General features: G+C 45.2%; 2 protein-coding genes across 8 annotated transcripts in view; one reads left to right on the top strand and one right to left on the bottom strand.

Annotated features, from left to right (window-relative positions):
- The first annotated feature begins 1,629 nt into the window (after positions 1-1,629).
- Positions 1,630-4,040, top strand: ier2b (immediate early response 2b). Its single transcript, XM_049015304.1, has one exon. The coding sequence runs from the start codon at positions 1,823-1,825 to the stop codon at positions 2,348-2,350; it is 528 nt and encodes a 175-aa protein (XP_048871261.1). The 5' UTR covers positions 1,630-1,822; the 3' UTR covers positions 2,351-4,040.
- A 1,314-nt stretch (positions 4,041-5,354) lies between these two features.
- The window catches only part of LOC125742189 (voltage-dependent P/Q-type calcium channel subunit alpha-1A-like), an 85,348-nt gene continuing 77,236 nt past the window's right edge, over positions 5,355-13,466 (bottom strand). For 6 of the 7 annotated variants that reach the window (XM_049013940.1, XM_049013942.1, XM_049013937.1 and 3 more), the window contains one exon: positions 5,355-13,135. In XM_049013940.1, coding sequence (XP_048869897.1) covers positions 12,572-13,135 — 564 coding nt within the window. In that variant the 3' untranslated portion in view covers positions 5,355-12,571. The remainder of the gene's footprint in view (positions 13,136-13,466) is intronic. The other variant, XM_049013939.1, reaches the window with a different exon arrangement.

The following is a 13,466-nucleotide window of genomic DNA, read 5'->3' on the forward strand; positions in this document are numbered from 1 at the left end:
TTCAAGCTGCCAAAATGTGTGTGCGAGTGAATGGTGTGTGCACTCTGCGATGGATTGGCACCCATCCGAAGTCATTCTCTGCCTTGCACCGTAGTTTCGCAGATAGGCTCCAGACCCCCATGACCCTGAATGGATAGATGGATGGATGGATGGATGGATGAATGGATGGACAGACTCCTTTTATTGTTTTCATGACTGCATTTCTGATCAAGGTGTATTCTGGACCAGTGAATTATTACTCTGCATACACTATTTGGAGATTAAGGGTAAAAGTAGGCACCAAATATGCAACCAGGGGCATTGGTAAAGATTTTGGGCCCCATGAAAGCACATCATAATGGGCCCCTCAGTCCAGACCAATTCCCAGGCCCTTGGAATCATCCTAACTGCCTCCCCAGTATGCAGTATACTGGTGCAGCACATTAAGGACAGCAATACTTATTTATGTATATTTTTGCTCAGCTACAGAAGAGGCGCTTGTTCAAGGTGGAAGTAGACACTGACATCCCCCCTCCCCCCCCCCCCCCACGTGGTGACCTGCACCCCTGTGTAGAATGAGAAAACTGGGCAGCAGGTCGGCGTGGGCGATGGCCAAATCCCCTTTAGCTTCCACTATATATGGTAAAGGAAGTGCTACGAAGCGAGCGTCACCTCATTTTCCACTGCGCGCACTCGTAGGAAACGCGGATGTGTCATATATGGGCATTTGGCGTGACGTCAGCGAAACAAAACCATCTCGGAGTCTTATTCGAATATAATAGCTCGAAATGTTGGCGACGGTGAGGCCATTGAAAATATATATATATATATTTTTTGCTAGAACTGCTGAAACAGTCTGGTGTTGCGTCGGCAATAAATTTCGATTTAATTACAACTGGCATCTATAAAGTCAACTTTAATCTTATATTTACATAAAAGGTATTATACATCATTGTACATGCCAGTGTGAATTCACTGCCCCGGTAAATAATGATTAACTAACAATTTCATTATAAAACACTATTCTGACATTGGCTGATTAGTTGTTAGTTCTGTATTAATTGTCTTGTATATTATTACCTGGCTGTGTATCTCTAAACGAGCAGGTGTACTTTTGCAAACTTACTCTTCAGTTCCCCGTTTGTGAAAAGAACACCCTTTCACTTACGGTACAGCCTGGCACATATAACGACTTCCAGTTTCATGTATTATCATTGTTATTGTTGCTCTTCGTCTTCTTCTTGCTATTATTAATATTATTATGCATGCATTATTATTAGACGGGTGCACATCGCATACATATGAATCATGCAAGTCATAAAACGCAAAAAGCATATAAAACCCTAAGCTCTACCTTCGCACAGTGGCTTAAATATGCATATTTTGGGTTTGTTGTTGCAAGGCACAAATATTGTGGAAACGTTGATCATGATCATATGCATGCACCTTCATATATTTTTGTGACATTAAATATTGTGTTATATGCCGCCTCATTTGTCTTTTATCGCACGATCGAGAAATCGGAACAGACTGTACTTAAGGTACGTTTTATCCTCTCTATAACACAAGCCACCGCAAAAGGGGCGGGGCGCTCGCTGTCAATCAAGCACCGGCGACAGCCTATTACGTCAAAGCCGCAATAAAACACCCACCCCGTGGCACCTACAAGTTAATGTGAGTGATGAGCGAGCGAGTGGCTGCTGAGAGAAACATACGTTGTGCTGAACGGCGAAACACTACAAAAAAGTTTATTTTTATTTAACAACAAAAAGGACAGTTCACAAAAGTGACCTCCGATTTCTTCGGGGTTTCCAGTTTCTCCAAACGCAAGAAAAGAGCTGCAATGGATGTGAGCGCTGAAGCCAAGCGAATCATCGCCCTGTCCCTCACTAAGCTCTATGGCTTACGCTCCCAACGCGGCGGTCTCAGGCTCCAGAGGAGCCTAATGCTGTCACTGGTAATGAAGTCTGCCCGGAACATTTACCACAATTCTCGTGTGATCAGCGAAAGCCAAGCGTCAGGACCGCGGTGTGTCCAGGAACCGACCGAGGAACCCAAAACCGAGACCCCTGCGGCTCCGTGCATGGGGCAGAGCAAGACATCGGAGGGAGAGTGGAAGCCCAGGCTCTCCAGATGCGAGAAAAGCAAAGAGGACAAGGAGAACCGGGGACCGTCCAAAGCGGACCGTCAGTCGAGGAAACGCAGGAGCAAAGCGGCCGGCGAGCCAGACTTCCTGCCTAGCAAAAGGGCGAGGATGGAGACTGGGGAGGAGGGCAGGACTGTGTCATTTATGAGTGTCGGCGTGAGCTGGTGTCGAGCTACGGATGGATTGAGTGCCGTGCCCCTGGCCCATGCCATTGCGGCTTTCTGATATGGGACCTCCTGAGCGGAGTCATTCTAAAAAGCTCCCCAGTAGCCGGGGACCCGGGGAAAGCCCAGCCGCAGCCCAGACGGCGGAGGATGAAGCATGAAAGGCAGATCGCCGACCTCTGCACCCTCCGTGAAGTCAAAACATGCCCGAAGTGAAGCAAAAGGGAGAGTCACGGGCAGGGCAGGGGAATCCTGACCGTGCAGTCAGTGCGCTGAGTCATAGTTTCATCCGATGAGTCAAACCCACCTGGTCGCAGCTGCTTGCGCTCAAAACTCCAGCAAAACTACAGTAGCGGAGAAAGCAAGACGGCAGCAAATATCCCGTGAAGCCGCGGACCCCTGAAGAAAGCAGAGTTATGTTGGGGATCAAACAACGTTGCTTTTCCCCGATTGTTTAAATGTGACCCTTAATTTTGATCCCTGTGCCGTATTTGCTCTGTCGACCTGAGTCTTTTGTCCATGTACAGGTGTATGCAGACGTGTACATTCTTTAAGTGGCGAAAATTGTTTAATTTAAATGCCATTAACCCCCCAGTTTTAGACATTTTGTAATTCAATGTCTTGGGTAACTTGGGTAAAGGAAATTTAAATGTTTTATGAATTGTAAGTTTTTATTATTGTCTAAATTGTAATTTACGTCTCCATCGTTAAAATGCGTTTGCAAAGTATGTAGGCCTATATAAGCTAAAAAGGGCATTTTCGAACATGGCGTGATTGCTGGTACCACATATGGTGGTTCTGGTATCTCAGGAACGACCAGCTTAGCGTGATTTTCGCGTTATACGCGAGCTACACTTAGAGAATAGCGGGATAAAATGCATCCAGGGCCAGTTCTACGGCTGAAAATCCCCGACAATGATTCGACGGAAACAGTCCGACTTGTTCAAGTTGAAAGGAAGGCCGCGGATGGAAAAATAACATCCCGAGATGCACATAACTGATAAATCTCCCTGCCCCAGAAGTGGTTCTGTGGACAAAAGCTACTTCAGAATGGTACTGCATAGGCGTATTTAGTATCACACACATATATACACGGTAATCTGTTAGATGGGTGGGTGTGGAGTTTAACGGGAAATGAAGGTGACCGTTTCATCGTGAATTAGCCACTTGCCTGTTATATAGCCCCGGTTTAATCATCTGGTGAGCACAAAATACACTGGAATTTGTTCTCTACTAGGACGAGACCTTGCAAATTGTGCAACGATCTATGTTATATTTTGATTATCCCTGCAATACCCGACAGAACAAGTGTAGCTCTTTAAGTGAATTGTGGCCTCGTTATCAAGCCAAGAACACCGAAATTTACATTAGTTTTAGCAATCCTAGTATGCCGGTGCAAAACGCATTTGCGTTTACATTTTAATAGTGTCGATATTTTGTTGATATGTTAAAATAATTGACCTAATTTTTATTCACAAAAGGTCCGTATCGGTGTGTTACTAAATGCTAAAAGCAATCTTTGCGGTACACGATTGTGTGAAAAATAAATAAACAATATACTACTGTGTGATGATCGATCCTGACACATTATAAGTAGTAAAGCAGTACTTGTACCTGCTGCGTTGGAATTAAGAGACGCATAAATATCCACTCCTTTGAAGGCGTTAAAAGCTTAAACATTTTCGAGTACTATCATGTAATATTTCTTCTATGGTAATTGAACGGAATTGTAATAAACTATTTCGAAATTATTTTTCTGCCTTTTTTTGTGGTTGGATAAAAATACGTTATGTTTAGCTGGACGATATACTTTCTTTGTATCTTTATGCAAAGGTTTACGAGAGCGTTTGATATTGGGGAGGGGGAAACTTAATTTAAATGTAAAGTTATATTTTTTAGGGAGAGGGGTGTGCACTTGAGGTCCCTCCGTACCCCATTGGTTCCTATGTCTTAATGAATGCCAGCTAGATTTGATCGAACCCCACGCCGCCGTTTTAATGAACGCCCCATGCCGCACCAAATGTTTTGACTAAGCATTTCTCTGTTAACCTACATGTGCGGACCTGTTTATGCACCCCCCCCCCACACACAAAACACACGCACACCCACCGAGAAAATGAGCGTGTGGTGTCCTGGGGGAAGGGGGTGTCAGGAAGCAGGAAATGAGTCCTGTGAGAGGAATGTGGGGTAGTTACATAGCACTTACTGAACGGGACATCCGTTCATCACCCCACCGTTCGTTATTGGTGTAAAGGAGGAAGTGTCAATCAACTGTAGCCTAAATTTTCTTTTTTTTTGTTGAAAATTTTGTTAATCGTTGTGGTTTATCGTTATTTATTATTCTGCTCCTTGCTCGGTACAGCCAATACTACTAAAATACTAAGAGACTGGAAGCAATAGCGAACCAGGATGCCAGGACGGTTGTACTTTTGTCACAGCTTGAGATATTTCAAAGTATACATTATGTCACCAGTCACAAACCATCCCACACGTCTACTGGAGCGGCAAGACCCCGCCTCCCCACTGGGCAAAGTCCACCTCCAAATCACACCACCATTCATTTTTAGCATCTTCCACTGTGTTTCTACTTGATCAATTTATTTGCTATTTATTATTGTATTTGATGGAACTGTAAAGCACTTGGTGTAGAACGTCTGTCAGAGCAACTACTACTACACTCAGAAAAAAGGGTAAAAATTTGTACCGTTGCTTGTTACGGGGGCTGTACAATCAAAGCTCTGTCAATTGTACCCTTAGCTGTAGGTAATTGTACATTTGAAGGTACAGAAGTGGACTCTGAGGAACATTTCTGTACGATATTGATGGTACATTAATGCCGTTTTTACCTTTGGGATGTTCCCCAGAGTCCATTTCTGTACCTTAAAAGGTACAAATACAAGGGTACAGCATCAGTGACAAGAAAAGGTACAAAATTTTACCCTTTTTTCAAAGAGCGTACTTAATAATAATAATAATGCCGATACATATTTCTCAATGCATTAAACAATGTTCTGCGTTCTGACGAGTGAGGCAGGAGGACCCGAAAAAGAGGCGGAGGACAGACATTGCATTCTCTCTGGTTTATTCTGATTCAGTGGGAAGAATTCTTTCTGGAATTACAAAATGCACTGACAGAAACTGCGGAGAGTAAGAGAGGGAAAGACAGCAAGACAGAGACGGATCTCTTACCCAGAATAAGTAAGCTGATCAGATTCAAGCAGCTTCTTACGCTCAACAGGAGTGATTTAGCAATTTTTTTGTTTGTTTTTAGACATTTCAATGACTTCTGTCTGATTCATCAGGCCCCTGTGAACGTCTGTCTAGAGAAATAAAATATACATTTCTTGCTTTTAAAAATAGAATAAAGAACACGTTGCTTTTAAAAGCATCTATATTCATATGTAAGTGTGTACTTTTCTGCTATTCCTTTGTTCCTGAAGATGAGCCCACACAGTGGCATGCACATCGCACATCACACATCGCACATCACACATGCAGTTCTGTAAGTAGGTTTTTTTTTTTTTTTCTTTTTTCGTCTTCAATCATCTCTTCTGATTTGTCTTTTGAATTCCCTGGTGGCTCCTGCGTTTAGGTACATATCCACTTGATGGACTGGTGGTGTTATTCTGGAAATGCGAGGTAATGAGATGAGAGATGCTGAGAGAAGGTTAGCCGTTTACTGTGACAGTGGCAGATGCCTCCTAGTTGGGGCGCAAACAGACCCCCCCCCCCAAAAAAAATGTGTACTTATTGTGGTGCTCAACATAGGCACACAATGGAGCTAGCTTAAATGCCAAACTTATATCTGCTTGACCACAGATACGGTTAGGGCAGCAGACAGCTATGTCTGGCCGGAAATGCAGGGTGACCAAAACCGAACTAGTCAAAGTCATCCTGTCTTCTGTTGTCCACTGCATCTTGATTGGGCTCCTCACAGCCAAGCTCAACACTCAGGTGATCCAACAAGATCAGACATCAGTAGGCTCACTTAAGAGCAAGTACTCTAGCTACAAGGGTCTTTGCATCAGCTCCATTGAGGGCATCACGGTCAAGTCCTCATATTTAATTCTACATATCCAATAACTATGATCCGCTATGAGACACCCCTACGAAGGGCTCACACTTTTGACCTCTGTATTTTAACAATCCTGGCTACTGCCCCGAAAACCATTGCTTATATTCACGTTGTTCCTCTATCTCTTATTGACCTATTTATCTGGTTGCTTCTATCATTTACCGTTACCTAGGATGACACTGAATTTCTGAATGTGCTGGTTACGACGCCAATCATACTACCCTGCAGATTGTGTGTTGAAGAGTATAGTGTAAAGTCACTCACTTTACGGAAAACCTACGTCTGGAAAGGCGTGGGACGTCTCTTACGGAAGCCACCGTCGAACAGGCATCACACTGACATACTGACATCATGGAGATGGAGAGACAGTGAATCACGAAAAAAAAGGATGGAGACGAGGGAATTAGTTTCTGAAGGTTTATGACCGATACAAACAGTGATTTTAAGGACAAATGTACAGAAAGGAAGGTGATTGACCTTGAGAGCCCCACCCACCTGGTGTGAGAACAGAAAGGGTAGCTGATCGCAAATCTTACTTCTGAATTGTTCTCATGGTTCAAAACTATGTCTCATGGAGAGCAGAGTTGGTTTCAGGAATGGGAAGCGGGTCAGTGAAAACCATTGTATGCCAATGAACATGTAAAAGATCTACTATTGTGTGCCAGTCACTGAGATATAAAAACATGGCATCTAAGGGTGGTGGGGGCTGGTGGTGACAGTGATGGAATTTATGGTTTAAGGCACTGGAATCAATGCGCTCTGACTATGGCTGGGACACCAAATACGGACGTACAAGCGCAGCCATTACGGAGGGCTGTGACGTCAGGCCCACCCTGTGTGCTTTCCGTTAAGGGGCGCGGTGTGTACCATAACACAGACGTAGGCGTTTCTGTACCGAGACAGAAGACTGGTTGGGGGACAACGTGACGCAGTGTTCCAGAGAAGCCCTTATAAAAGTGAGTCGACGTGAACGAATCCTCAAAAGACTCACAAAACTGTCGGGGGGGGGGGGGGGACAAAGACTTGAACAGAAGAACGGGGTTGAGCATATTGATTTAAACAAGCTCTTATCTTAGGGAAGAGGGAGACTGAGGCCAGGAATGGACAGAATTCCAACAGTTTCGTATAGAAGGAAAGTTTGGAGAAGACCAAGCAGGGGCAGCTTTTAAAAGAAATGTAAAAAAAAAAACATGCATATTTGAAGGACGGCCGTATGACACGACCTTAGAAACGCTGTTTGTGGAGCACAGACGGCAGTACAGACGTTGTGTCTGTCACCGTGGAATCACACGCCAAAAGTCGGCATTTATCCATTTATTTATCGATGAACATGCTGCACGTGGAGCTGGAATGGACCTGCGTGTCCATGTGACCCATCCATACTCACTATCAAGTGCAAGTTTCAGGAGAGAAAAATATACGGTATAATAGATCACTTGAGACTGAAGGATTTTTTTTTAACTGACAGGAAAGACTTGCCCATTTGTGAAATTCTTGCAAGACCTGAGAGGAAAGAATAGCACAATCCAGCAGTTGTGTGTGTTTTTTTTTTCAATGTCAATCCAAGGACACTTAATTAACTTCCTCTATGTTATCTGTATAACAAGAAGTTGCTAGAAACTACCAAATCGCTGGGGTAAAAACCGACACTAGTGGAACGTACAGGCATTACACGTATAAAAAGAAACAGAACGTACTTAGAAAACAGGTAGAAAACTCAGCAATGCATATTCCCAGTTAGGAAGACAGCCTTTTTTATGCAGGGAAAAGCTTCGCCGTCTTCTCCAATCTTGCTGAGCTTTTTGCCGCATGAATGGAAATTCCAGCTTTGGGTCCTGTTCCTGGAGAAACGGATGGGGTTTCTCTTCCATTGGGTCTCCTGTCTGTCACTGGGAAAACCGCATACCAGCAGTCACTGGGACTGATTAAGGCTCAGAGTTAGCCAGAGGCGAATCTACAGGCTTGCAGGACATGGTAGAGAGAAGCCACAATTCTCAGGTCTGCCGGTTTTAGGCTGAGCAAATGCTCTGAGACTGATTGGAGACTGCTTAGGGGTGGATATAGAAGTACTCAAAAAAAAGTTGGTGGGCGAAGGCAATGAAATGAGATGAGATGGGAAGGGAATCACTGTAGCTGATATCCTTCCATCACTTCACGGACTCAAAAACACAAAGACACAATTTGGACCGGCTACGATGGCAAGAAACAACCGAAGGTTTGCACTGCAGAAAGTCATTATTATTTCTCAGCAGAAACACTGTGTGTCTTAGGCTTAACTTTTCTGAGTGTCTTTGTTGTCTTTCCAGAATCGCTGTTGTGCCAGTAAACGGCAAAAAGTGAAAATCTGAGCTATAAGTTTGATTTTGAACGAAAATGGCCTGCGATCAATGGAAGTCCAAGACAGAGGCAGCTTAGATCTTCCAGTAGCCTCATGTCCTGTGACACTTTAGATGAAGTCAGGGAGAAAAGATACTGCAGACAACTGCTTTTGGGTCCAAGAGAACCTTGTGATGATTTATCACAAGAGAAGTCAGAGAAAAGTGTATCTTGTCAGTGTCGTGGCGGTCATTTTAAACAAAGCAGAGAACCTCCTGTGTTTTTTATTTCTGGGACGCTACATCTGCATAAAACGAGACCTTTCTAGATACACTCAGAACTTTATAATATCCAGGTAATGTTATAATAGTGTAATATTAAGTAAGGTGAAGATTGTGTGTGCTAGCATCTATAGGGACTGAGTCACGTGCAAAAGTATCTATGTTTTACAGAGTGGTATGTATGATGTATGATGCTCTATTCAACTTTGAACAGGTCAAAATGAGGTGAAGTGACTGAGGGCCAACCGGTGTGAAAACGACAACAAACAGAATGAGGGTGATAACCATGACGACGATGAAGATGATGACGAAGATGAAGGTGGCAGTAGTGCTAACCGATCAGCATACTGCTCGCTGGTGTGCTCGATGATGGTGAGGAACATGCTCACTGTGAAGAAAGCCAGGGGAAACTGAAGTCAAGTATGACTGAAGAGGCCACGTCTTCTTGTCTCCATCTCAGTAAAAGCAAATTGGTGAACAGCTTCAAATTATGAAACTAAGGACAGCAGGCTGTCGTTACAGAAACTCCTGGTGTCTGAAGATAATGGAAAGCCCTGTCCTCCTAAGTTGCTCCCCAAAGACTCAACAGCGCCACCCTACAGTCAATGAACAAACAACACTCACCTGTTTCACATTTCACATGCATGTCGCTTTAAGAAGCACTGCTTCATATTGTCTAGTATGTTTCCTTATGTTTCTGGATGTTTCCAGTGCATTCAGAAATCGGAAAGGATTTTGCAGTGTTTGATCATGCCTTTAATGACCGATATTCCGATTATTGTTCGTTCACCCAAATTTGGAACTACAAACACAGTCAGACATCTCGAAATTCATAGCGTACGGAAAGTGTGCATTCCATCACCTTCAGGTAAGCAGGAAACTGAACGAAACATTCTTCGAATTAGTTCGAGAAGCGCCTCAGATTGGTACGGGATGCCTCCAAGCAGAATTTATCAACGGCTTGGAATCTAGGGGCATGCAGAGTGAATCAGGGGTCGCTGTTGGGTCTTTGAGAAGGTGTAGCTACATCAGCTCGGCTGAAGCTTGACCCCTCCATTATGGTTTCAGTCCAGTTCAGAACCCCAGTTGTGAGGTGCAGGTGCAGGCCAAAGGCGTGGGTTTGATTTCAACACTGGTAGGGACCAAATTGGCGCCAACCACCCCCTCCCCGTGCCTCTAAATATACATGGTAATCCCAAAATTTTTGTAGGGACATTGCTGTCCATACCCAAATCTACGCCCGTGGCGCAGACCTGCCTCTACGTTCATGCTATTTTCACTATTAACAGGTCAGCACCACAAAACGCCAATGTGGTCCAGCACCCAATGCCAAACAAGCTGCCCCTCCCCCATTCTGCCTTCTTATTCATTTAGAAGGGTAGCAGTCTCAGCCATCACATGGTTATTGGTATCTGGAGCTAAGAACTGGTTTTCAATGCCATGGCATCTATCCCACAATGCACCTGTTTCAAGCAGCCGCATTGTGTTCACAATTCCAGGACCCGAACAGCAAACAGAGAAAAAACAAGTGAGAATACAATAATGGTCCCCAAGGTGACCACAGCTGACTCCAAACACATAAAACAAGTTTACAAGAGATCCACTCTCTTATAATCATCATCATTACCATCATTATATAGTTACCTATAATAATTTATTATAATTAACTCTAAAAGCTGAGAAATTCTCCCTTTCTCTCTTCTGTACATTCTCCTCTTTTTATATTTTCTTTACTTATCTATTTATTTTTTTTTCTCTTGGGAAAGCAAAGACACGAGGCTCCACTAGGGGCCGCTATGTACAAACCCGTTCAACACCCCCACCCCGGCCATTTGTATTTATCAATATAAAAAGCAAATAATAATAATGATATAGTGCATACGTTTCATGGTACATTTTCTCTGCTACCATTATTTTGGAATGACTTACAAAAATACAGTGGAATAATGCGTCACTGTCCGATTCCACAACATTTTATTCCGATGGACAGAGAGAAAGAAAGAATTTCTACAGACTTAGAAAAGGACTGGGAGATGTTCTCCTATCACACAGTAAAGCTTCTCTCTGTTAAATATATATGTATATTTATCATTCATGCAGGATTCCGTCAGATTTTACTCTAAAGGGTCAAACAAGGCTAAACAGGTGCAACAAAATAATCAAGCTTGAATGTTCAAGTAGAATTAGACGAAGCAATAGAAGAAATGCTTAACGATTTGTCAGTTTTTTTTTTTTTTCCAGGCGAACCCCTCCTCCTTTTCCATCGTTTTCCTGGTTTGGGCCAGTATAAGGGACTATGGAAAGTGGGGGGGGAGGGGGGGTGGGTGGCAGGAGGCATTCATCTTTACATCCTCCCAACCCCCCCAAAACACTGTCTTGATGTCGCCCTGCTACACTGCTGCCCACATGGGGAGCTGAAGTCACAGTCAGCATTAGTGTCACTAACAGTAAACAGTGATGATAAAACTCATCGATACCGGCCAACATGGAGGTTGGTTTTTGCAATAATTGCAGTTCAGTCTTTGAAGGAAAAGTGACCATTCTCCCTTTTTTTTTCCAAGGTTGTTTTTTTGGAGGCAAAGGGTGTCTTTTTTGTTTTTTCTTAGTTCCCATGGAAACGGGACAAGGATGTGTGCGTGTGTTTGCTTTGGGGGTAGGTCGTGCATTACGAGGTGGTGGGGGGGGGATATTTCCTGTTGTACTGGGAACAGCCAATAAGCTCTGGGCTAGGCGTTGGACAGCACCTTCATATCAGGCGGTGGCAGCTCGACCCGGAAGCATTTCACTTGGACAGGAAGTGGACGTTGGTGTACCAAGACAGAATACCAGTAGGGGGTGCTATGACAAGCACGTTGGTATATTAACAGCACGGTTAGTTACGCCATGCTCTCACCGTCTCAGTGGCAAAGACCCAAACATCATATTGAAATATTTATAGAAATGTACGCTAAATATATATATTTTTTTTCATGCTTCATACATAAAAATATAAGTTTTGTTGTGTGCCGTACAGCACAAATTCACATTTTGTTATTTCTTAGCCGTTTACTCCTGCTCAGTGCACGTCGTACCTCTAACATGTTAGTGCTCAATGTGTTTAATGCCGAATGAATGAAATCCTGAAAGTACATATCAATACAAACCCGGAATGTTCCTGGTGGCAGGGGGGGGCGCTTCCACAACCTCACGTAAAGGTGCTTCCAGACAGCCAGCCTGTAGCCTTTAGCATCCGTTAGCATGCAGAGCGACGCGGCTTCTCTTATGCCTGCGTCTCCCCTCTGCTCCGGCTTCCTCTGCCCAGTGATCTGCTCCGCTCAGTGATCTCCTCTGCCCAGTGATCTCCTGAGATCGCCCCCCCCCCCCCATTTCTCGAGCGGATGCCAAACGGCAGCAGATTTTTTAGAAAGCAATGGAAAAGACAAAAAGAAAAAAAAAACAAAATGGAGTCTCTCCCGCTTTGCGATTCAGGCTGTTTCCTCAGGCTGTTTCCTCAGGCTGTTTCCTCAGGCTGTTGCCTCAGGCTGTTGCCTCCCACTCCACCTTCTCATAGATCCAGGAGTCCCACAGCACCACCCCACCTGCCTCCGGCTGGCCCCCCCACCCCCTGTGGCTAACACCAGTCATCTTCATCGGTCTCACTGTAGGGATCGTGAGGTCCTTTCCTGGGTCCTCTCGGGTGGGGGGGGCGGTGAGGTGCCAGGTGGGGGCCGCGTCGGTGGGGGGAGGGCGAGGTCGAGCGGTAGCCATTGGGCAGACGGCGGGGGGGCGGGTGGACGTGGGGGTTGGGCGGATTTCGGGAAGTCCTAGGTGAGTGTGGGTGCGGGTTGCCCTGGGGGGTGCCCTGGTCATAGGCGGGCGGCTCGTGCCGGTCGTACTTGTAGTCCTGGCTATAGGGGGCACTGTCATTGTCCGGGGGGGGTGCCCAGTGTTGAGCGTGGCGGCCAGAGCGTGGGGAGCCTTGCTTGGGCTCAGGAGAAAAACGGCGAAGGGTGGGGGAAGCCAGTCGGCTCTGCTGGCCCCCCTGGGGGGTGTTGGTGCCCTTACGGACCACGGGGGAGTAGGTGACATGTGGCCGGGGCGTTGAGGGGGTGGGGGGCAGCTGGCGGCGGCCGCGCCGGGGCGTGCTGGTGCCGGAGGTCGAGGGGACGGGACTCCCGCTCACAGAACTACTGCCCTACACGAAAAGCGAAAAAAAGAAAATAAAAAGGCACCACAAAATTACCAACAAAAGGAGAGGAAGAAGACGGCAGCCAGACCATAAGACGAAGAAGACGAGGAGGGAAGAAGGGGGAGGGAGAGAGAGGAAGAGAGAGAGAGAGAGAGAGAGAGAGAGAGAGAGGGGCGAGGAATCCCAGAGAGTAAATGGATGCACACGAAAAAAAAAAAAATGACGAGGACAAAATAAGATAAAAAACAACAACGACAGAAAGAGAGAAGTTGTTTTATATGAGCGCTCAGGAATCAAGTCGTCTGATTTCTGCACTCAGGCTGGGGCTCGTCTGTGC

Source organism: Brienomyrus brachyistius, chromosome 5 (assembly GCF_023856365.1).
Source record: "Brienomyrus brachyistius isolate T26 chromosome 5, BBRACH_0.4, whole genome shotgun sequence".
Taxonomy (NCBI): Eukaryota; Metazoa; Chordata; class Actinopteri; order Osteoglossiformes; family Mormyridae; genus Brienomyrus; species Brienomyrus brachyistius.